This window comes from Silene latifolia, chromosome 1 (genome assembly GCF_048544455.1).
Source record: "Silene latifolia isolate original U9 population chromosome 1, ASM4854445v1, whole genome shotgun sequence".
NCBI classification, from domain to species: Eukaryota; Viridiplantae; Streptophyta; class Magnoliopsida; order Caryophyllales; family Caryophyllaceae; genus Silene; species Silene latifolia.
Genome location: NC_133526.1, coordinates 164,867,812 through 164,877,461, shown reverse-complemented (window position 1 = coordinate 164,877,461; position 9,650 = coordinate 164,867,812). Strand labels below are relative to the sequence as shown.

At 36.4% G+C, this 9,650-nt stretch overlaps 1 protein-coding gene across 1 annotated transcript; it reads left to right on the top strand.

Annotated features, from left to right (window-relative positions):
* The first annotated feature begins 4,374 nt into the window (after positions 1-4,374).
* On the top strand, positions 4,375-5,052 carry LOC141586604 (uncharacterized). Its single transcript, XM_074407898.1, has one exon. It carries the CDS (start codon positions 4,375-4,377, stop codon positions 5,050-5,052), a length of 678 nt encoding a protein of 225 aa, XP_074263999.1.
* The last annotated feature ends 4,598 nt before the right edge of the window (positions 5,053-9,650 follow it).

Below are 9,650 nucleotides of genomic sequence, written 5' to 3'. Positions count from 1 at the left end.
TAAAGTTGTGGTTAATAAAGTAAAATCAATCAATGAATAACCAAGCTATGAAAAGTAGAATTAGCTTAAAAGGTGAATGCACCAAAATGTAAAGTGTATATAAATGTATCATCAAACTATCTTAAGCCATGTTCGTTAGTATCAGGATTTTACTTTGGATCGATTGAGAAGGTAGGATCGAATGGACAGAATGGGATCGTATGATCCTACAAACAAATCAAATATAATTATTTATTTGATAAAAACATACTCCCTCCGTTCAACTCCACTTCGCAAGTATGCTTTTTGCACGGGTATTAAGGGGCGGATTAAAAAAATTATAAAAAGTACATAGGGAAAGGGAATGGTGGGGTTAAAAATGTTAAAAAAATATAAAGGTGGAGTTTTATGGTGGATTAGTGTGGGGTATGGATGTCATTTTTTGTAAATATGAAGTGTGAATAAGGATAGAATGGTCATTTTCTTTGCCTAAAAAGGAAACATGTAAAGTGGAGTTGAATGGACGAAAAAGGAATACATGTAAAGTGGAGTTGAATGGAGGGAGTATAATTCAAGATCAAAACACTTATTTATTAAAAATTTATGCATAAAATAATGATAATTAATGATTCTAAGACCACCCCCAAGCAAAAGGTCGAGTTAATCGGGTCACCAATATTTTTCCTCTTAATCACACTTTAATTATATTGACTCACTTTCACTTCCCAAGCAGAATGTCACGACCTAGATCAACAACCCAATCATTTTCCACTTTTCAGCCAATGAGAGAGTGCCACCTACCGGGTCACCATACTCAACCAAAGGTCACATTCCCTTTGTTTTGACGGTTGTCCTTTTTTTTTCAGCCAATGGGAGAGTGCCATCTACCGGGTCAGCAACTCAACTGAAGGTCACCAATTGACCCTGAGTAATTCAAGATCACCAAAATCATCCCCTTAATCCTAATTTAAGGTGTCATTAAGGTGACCCAACAAGGTCACGACCCAGTCAGTAACCTTGCTTGGGGATGGTCTAATATCATTGTACGAGCGTATTTCTACAACTTACACGAAATTTGGGTTTTACGACGTCATCATATAAAAATATATATTAGTATTTTTACTATGGAATTGGATCGTAAAATTGTATTATTTCTATCTTTAGAAATATTCAAATGATTAAGATCATAAGATTTTACAATCATGATAGAATCGTAAGATTCAGAATCGATCAAATATTTTTAAATCAATCGAGATTATGATAACAATAATCCTAAGCAATGGTTTAGTTAGGTGTGCATTATTTGAGAGTTTGGAAATTGGAGGTGTTTTTGAGGACAAAGAGGTGTGGGGTAAGTGGCAACAGTTATAAGGATGCTACAAGGTTTATGGTTGGTAAGCTAGGCTTGCTATAGACGGATATATCCGTTTATAGCTAAAGACGGGTTAAATAGCTTGAAAGTGGTGACATTTTTTGCCTCTACCACCCTATTTGTTGCTTGTCCTATTAGGAATGTGGTATTGTATTTGACATGTTTTTAGTTATAGACGGATATGTGCTGTCTATAATGAGATTTTGTGATGGTTGGTGTGTTATTGAATGAAAAGTTTATGCAATTTTAATGAATGGACCAAACAATATCATTAAATTCTTCATGTACTTTTGCCAAGCAAAGCATACAAGTATTAGAGGCAACCAAGTTTGTTTCCGTTGTTTAATACTCCATATAAGCTGCAAATTCATTTATTGTTTTCTATGGACACTCAAAGCCTTTAATAAGCTCACCCGCCGTTCTTCTTGGAATTTTGAACATTTTTAAATGTCTTCTTTAAACGACTTCACATTTAACCGTTGAGACTTGAGTACATGTAGTTAAATTGGTTTGTACAATTCAAACAATAAATGAATTCTTCATCTTTGTATTAGAGGTGATCATGGGCCGGGCTAATGCGGGTTTGGGTCGGGCCTTTCTAACAAAAATGGTCCATTTGTATGGGCCGGGCTGGGTCGGGCCAATTGTGTGGGCTTATTTGGCAAGCCCAAACCCGGCCCTTATGGGCTAATTCGGGCTTTTGGGGCTAAATGGGCTTTTCGGGCCCTGAAATTTACGACTTACATTAGAAAATAATTAACATAATACCTTCAATTACTACTTTAAAAACATATGTTGTTTATGAAATTGTACAAAATATGATGAAATGCTTTCCAAAATAAAATAAAGACAAACACCCTCACTTTAGAATGCTTAATCATGCATTCGTGATATAATTTATGTTATATACACATTGTTTTATAAATCTAAAAAAATATAATTGAGTTTTTAAAAAGTTGTTTATAACTTTAACACTAGTTTAATAGGTTTTATAAAAAAAATATTCATTTATTATTAAATATAGGCCGGGCCGGGCCAAAATTTGGGCCGAATGCTTGGCCCAAACCCAGCCCAAAAATATGTCGGGCCTTTTTGGGTCAGCCCATGGGCTTTTGTGGGCCAAAACAAAAGGCTCAAGCCCTTCTAGAAAGCGGGCCGAGCCGGGTAGGGCCAATGGGCTTGGGCCATTTGATCAGCTCTACTTTGTATGACATACCCCGTCCCGGTCATTTGTTTACTTTTAGGTTTGACATAAAGACCAAGGAAAAAGGAGGGTACCATTTAAGTGATAATAAATATGTGGATGATTAAATTACCTTTCAAAATATATCTAATATATAAAAGTAAACAAAAGATGAGATATCCATAAATAGAATAGGCAAACAAATGCTCGGATAGGAAGGTCGGAGAGAGTACATCTTTTTTTAAGGGAGTTGCTAAATCCCGCACACAATTTTACTTAATCCTGCACATTTTTCCGTCTTATTCCGAGTTTACCCCCTCCCATTTCTCATCCTCACCAAGAGAAAAATCAAAAACCAAAAAAATAAGAAAATGCCCAATGTCTGCCTCCTCCCAATCAACCAATTCACTTAATCTTGCTGCAATAAAAGAATTGAACACATAATTGTATGAAATTGATAACTAGATTTAGTTAGTTAGTTGTACTAATATTGTGACAAAACCACCCTCTGAACAATTCAAGTTTAATTGTAGTTAACATCATTCCAAATCCTAATTGCAAAAATTCTCTTTTCAATTGAAAATGGATCAATTAAATCGATTAAAAAAGACGATATTAATATAATTGTTCATAAAATGGAGAAATTACATGTGATAATTGTGAATTTCAATGCATAATCACCAACTATTAACGAATTGATTAAGTTTTAAGAGAGAGAAGGGGGGGAGAACTCTTTTCAATTCTTTTTTTAGACGAAGGGTAGTTATGGCATATTAGGGGAAAAGTGTGTGGGATATAGTAAACTAGTGTGCGGGATTTAGAAAATACGTTTTTTAATAACTTATACAACTCATTTATTGATTAAAAAAATATAGTTTATAAGTTATAAAAAAAGCTTTATGATAACGAGTGACAGTTTTATTTGAAAATTTACACACAGAAGTAGTATATAATTACGCTGATTAGCGAATGTAATTCAAAAAAAGTCGAGTCGACTTATACCTTGGAAGTTAGGAACGATACGCTAAGCTAACTGAAATTGATTTAAAAGGTTGTAAAAACTTATACTTCGGTATTACGTACTCCTTCCGTTCAACTCCACTTCGCATGTTTGCTTTTTGCACGGGTATTAAGGAGCGGATTATAAATACTATAAAAAGTACCTAGGGAAAGAGAATGGTGGGGTTAAAAATGTTAAAAAAATATAAAGGTGAGGTTTTATGGGTGTGGGGTATGGATGACACTTTTTGTAAATATGGAGTGTGAATAAGGATAGAATGATCATTTTCTTGGCCTAAAAAGAAAACATGTAAAGTGGAGTTGAATGGACGAAAAAGAAGTACATGTAAAGTGGAGTTGAATGGAGGGAGTAGTAATTAGTTAAGCAATCACTACACTTGGTTTGTTAGAGTATCTTTAAATTGATTTTAGTTGTCATACAAGCTTTGAATAATCGGAGGTTTTCTATGTACTTCATAATTGTTAGAATAACAGAAAGTTAGTTATAGAGTTGATGAGTTTGTTATAACATTGATAAGTCTGTTAAAGAGTTAGTTAGTCCTAAACTAAGTCGGTTTAGCATAATTGATCTTCCTATATAAAGGAATCATTGTCATATGATGTAAATACAAGTTTTTCATAATATCAAAACATCAATTCTCATAATTCTCTCTAATAATCAAACAAACTCTCCTCTTTTCTTTGTTTCACAAATAATTATCATGAAGATGTTCATCTTCTTTCATGGTATCAGACATTGATCCTCTCTTTGTCTTTGCTTCCGCTCTTTTTCTTCAATTCATAACAATTTTGTCAGTTTTTTCTTCCGTCTTCTTTCAAGATGCCTGAAACAGAAAACATTCCAAATACAGTTAACACAATGAATGTTGATGATCCACTATACATTCATAATACTGATTTAACTGGAGTCAAACTTCTTGCTAATTTGTTCGAAGGTACTGGTTATGGTGGTTGGAAAAGATCGATGCTTATTGCACTTTCAGCCAAAAATAAATTGGGTTTCATTGATGGTAGCATACCAAAGCCATCTTCTACTTCTCCTACTGTTCACAAGTGGCAAAAATGCAACGATATCGTCTTTTCTTGGATTCTCAATTCCGTCTCTCCAGAAATTGCAGAATCAATTATTTACAGTGGAACTGCAGAGGTTGCATGGTCAGATCTTGAAGAAAGATTTGGGCAAACAAATGGAGCTCAACTTTACAGTGTTCAGAAGAAATTGACTGAATTCTCCCAAGGCAATAACAGTATCTCCACCTACTTCACACGAGTTAAAGCGATATGGGATGAGTTTGCAGGGATGGGGATGAATCCTGTCTGTTCATATACTTGCAATTGTGGTGCCAAGGAGAAAAAGTCGAAATTTCAAGAATATCAGAGGGCTGTGCAATTCTTGATGGGTCTGAATGACTCTTATGCAGTTGTTAGAGGGATGATTTTAATGCAAAATCCTCTTCCAAAAATTTCTGTGATTTACAATATCTTGTTACAAGATTAAAGGCAAAGGGAAATCCATAGTGTTTCTCATTTTCAAGTAGATTCTGCAGCAATGATGGCCAAAAATGTGAATTACAAAGGAAATTCTTGGAATAATGGTCCAAATAATGGTGGAACAAGAATTTTCAAGGAAATTACAAGTCTGGAAACAATGGTTTTCAGAATAGCAACAATAACAATACTCAACAATCCAAAGGGTTTAATTCTGGCAATGGGTACAATCCAAACTATAAGGGCAAGAATCATGTTTCTAATCCAAGTTTTCATCAAGCACAACAGAGTCAATAGCCAGACAAGCAGCCTATTTTCTGCAATTACTGCAAGAAGTATGAACATACCGTGGACAAGTGCTATCATCTCTTGAACAGGAATAGGCGTTTTGCTGGGGAATGCTTTTCAGAATGATCAACATGCTGGTGCTTCTCGTTCTGGTACTCTACCTGATGGTCACTTGATGCAGTCTGAAGATAATGATGCTGGCACTTCTTCTGCAAATTTTGCAGGTACAAGTTCCTCAAAGCATAATTTACATACAAATTTTAAATCAGACTGTTTCTTTAATACTTGGATATTGGATATATGTGCAAGTGATCATTTTTGTTCTAACAAAGCTTTATTTTCTGAATTTAGGACCTTAGATAAACCTTATTCTGTTTCTTTACCTAATGGCGAAGTTGTTAATATCACCATCATAGGAATTATGCCTGTTTCTTCTGCTTTGTCCTTGCTCAATGTGCTTTATGTTCCATGCTTTAGGTTTAATCTTTTATCAATTAGCAAGTTAAACAGACAACTAAATTCAGTAGTGAGCTTTACACCTAAAATATGTTATTTGCATGCCTCTTCCAAGAAGCCCTTGGTCCTTGGTAATAACTATCATGACCTATACTTGCTAAACTCCCACTTAGGAACATCTGTGGATACTGATGACAAATCTTTAGTTGCTAATAATGCTAATAAAAATAGTTTCAGTTCTGTTGTTTTACAAGCTTCTAGTCATGTTTGGCATAATAGGCTAAGCCATGTCCCATTGTACAAATTGAAACAGTTGCAAGTTTGTAATGTTGACTATGAAGCAGAAATAAAATCTTGTGCCATATGTACCAGGCAGCATATGCTTTCTTTTTCTGTAAGCAATTCTGTTTCTATGCATCCTTTTGAGTTGATTCACATTGACCTATGGGGTCCTTATCATACTGCAACATATAATGGATACAAATATTTTTTAACTATTATGGATGACTTCACTAGATGTACATGGACACATTTGTTGTCACGAAAAAGCAATGCTTTCAACTTTATCAAAACCTTCATTAAAATGGTGGACACTCAATTTGGTAGGAAGGTAATGATCATAAGATCAGATAATGCATTTGAACTTGGCACAAGTAATGTCACATCTGCTTTTCTTGCTGAGAATGAGATCTTACACCAGACTTCATGTTTTCACACCCCTCAACAAAATGGTGTGGTTGAACGCAAACATAAGTATCTTTTAGAAACTGCAAGAGCTTTAAATTTTCAATCTAAAGTACCAATTAAATATTGGGGTGAGTGTGTCTTAACAGCTACATACATAGTTAACAGGATGCCTTCTAAAGTGTTACAAAACATGTCACCATATCAAGTATTATTTGGAAAGGTTCCTGATTTGTCACATATGAGATGTTTTGGTTGTTTGGTCTATGCTTCTACATGGTAGGGACAAATTTTCCCCAAGAGCCACATCTTGTGTCTTCTTAGGTTATCCTTTTGGCAAGAAGGTATATAAATTGCTTAATTTAGGAAATCATTCTATATTGGATTCTAGAGATGTGATTTTTCATGAGCATATTTTTCCTTATGTTAAGAACAGTGCTTCTACTTTTTTGCCTGCTCCTGATATTGATGATAGTAGCATTTTTGATTCTGTTCCATCTGCTGGTGATACGCTTCATACAAACAACAATAACACAGAAGTTTTTAATACCAACACTTCTGTTAATAATGAAACCAGAGATTCTGGTATTCAGAATGCTGCTACTTAACCTGTCACTGGCAGTTCAGTAACACAGGTCCATCAAAATTATATGACTGTTAACACTAATGACACTCACACTGTTCCCGTTGTTAGACAGTCTACTAGACCCACCAGGCCACCTTCATACTTACAAAACTATATATGACCAAATAAGAATAGATCCTGCAATGCAGTCTATTGTAGTCACACTCTCACTTCAATTTGTGAGAATATTCCACCTGCAAATATGGTTTCTGGTGCTTATATGTCTTTGTCTTCTGCTTTACATGACAGCCAAGGATTTTTAGAACCAATTCAAGAACCAAAGACATATAAGGAGGCTTCTGTTTTTCCTGAATGGCAAGAAGCACTTAAAGCAGAGTTTCAGGCCCTAGATGCCAATCATACTTAGTCTTTGGTTCCATTTCCAAAAGGCAAAAAAGAAATCTCTTGCAACTAGGTATTCAAGGTCAAACATAAGTCAGATGGATCCATTGAGATACAAGGCAAGATTGGTGGTGAAGGGATACACACAGAAGGAAGGTGTAAATTATACAGACTTTCTCACCAGGTCAAGATGACAACCATCAGAAGTTTGGTAGCACTAGCATTAAAGAAGAATTGGAAAATGACATAACTAGATGTCAATAATGCATTCCTTCATCGCAACTTGGATGAAGAGGTTTACATAGCTATTCCTCCTGGAATGGAAGTTGATGATAATAATTTGGTTTGCAAGCTTGAAAAATCACTCTATGGACTTAATCAAGCCTCCAGATAATGGAATGCTAAGCTAACCACTGCTCTAAAATCAAGAGGTTATCAACAGTCATTCAATGACTATTCTCTTTTCCATAAGAAGAACAATGGCATAGTAGTTTTTCTGGCAGTATATGTGGATGATATACCCATAAGAAGAACAATGGCATAGTAGTTTTCCTGGCAGTATATGTGGATGATATACTCATGGTGGGTGACAACATTAAAGAGATACAAGATTTAAAAGCTTTTTTGAATGACATTTTCAAGATTAAAGATCTTGGAAAGATCAGTTATTTTTGGGTATGGAGTTCATATCTACATCAGCTGGCATGGCAATTACACAGAGAAAGTTTACAAAGGAATTATTAGAAGAGTTTAACAGTACTGATTGCATAAGAGTGACATCTCTTTTGGACTGCACAGTCAGATTAGACATGGAATCAGGGAATTTAATTGACAAGCCTACTGATTATAGGAAGTTGGAAGGTAAGCTGAACTATCTAAACCATACAAGGCCAGATATAGCCTTTGCAGTTCAACTTCTTAGCCAGTTCATGGCCTTTCCTAGAGAACGGCATATGACAGCAGCATTACATGTTCTTAAATATCTTGCTAATGATATATCACAAGGTATTTTGCTCAACAACAAGAACTCTTTCCTTCTTGAGGGTTTTTGTGATGTTGATTGGGCTACATGCCCCAACACAAGGAGGTCTGTTAGCGGATTCATTGTATTCTTAGGAGGAAGTTTACTATCCCGGAAGTCCAAGAATCAACAGACTGTTTCTTTATCATGCGCCGAGGCAGAATACAGGTTCTTAAGGAGACTCACAGCTGAACTCTCGTGGTTAAGTAGACTTTTAAAGGAATTGGAAGTCCCAAATATATAAGCAATACCAGTCAAGTGTGATAGTCAGGCCGCTATTCACATAGCTAAAAATCCCGTTTTCCATGAACGGACTAAACACATAGATTTAGACTGTCATTTTGTTCGGGAAAAGCTACTGGAGGGTCTCATATCCTTGTCCTACAAACCTAAAAAGCACCAACTAGCTGATTTATTTACCAAAGCACTCAGTGGTCCTCACCATCATCAACTTCAGTCCAAGTTGGGGCTGTACTTTATACCCTCCAACTGGGGGGGGGGGGGGGGGGGGGAAGGGTGGGGTGGGGTGGGGTGTTATTGTTGGAAAATATAGGGGCTTTTTGCCTTTGAAGTGTTTCCAATTGTCTCACATTGGTGAGGAAAAGGAAGTTTTGTGGGTTTATATGTACCCACCCTCCTTACCATATCACTAGTGGGTCAAGGGAGGCTTTTTTGGAAGCCTAGGGAGGTGCTTAATTCGTGATTCGGATCCGGCCCGGCCCGGCCTCCTTACCATATCACTAGTTGGCCCGGATCCGGATTCGGATTCGTGATTCGGGATTTGGGATTTGGCAATCGTCTGCGGCGGGCTGTGCCTATCTTTTTGGGCCGGATCCGAGTTTCGTTTTTGGACTGTGTTTTTTGTGTGCTGAGTTGAATTAGTCAGTCCAACTGACTGTTAGTGGGGAGAGTCTTACTCCCACTAACTCGGATTGTGGCAGGGTTTCAGGAGTCGGTTTTGGCTCCTGTAACTGACCTTTTTTCTGCTATAAATTCGAGCCTCTTCACAGCATTTCAATACACAGAAAATCACACTCTTCTCTATTCTTCATCTTCTCTGCTCTCTCATAATTTCTGGGTATTGCTTATATTATCATTCCAAGTCTCACAGTTCCGAGTTGGCGGAATAGCGTGGGGACTGTAGTGTTAACCTTGGGGAACTACCGGCACTAGCTGATCGTCACCACGGTCG

Excerpts from the sequence above, each read along its gene's own strand:
- LOC141586604 (XM_074407898.1), top strand. The coding sequence starts at position 4,375 with ATGCCTGAAACAGAAAACATTCCAAATACAGTTAACACAATGAATGTT.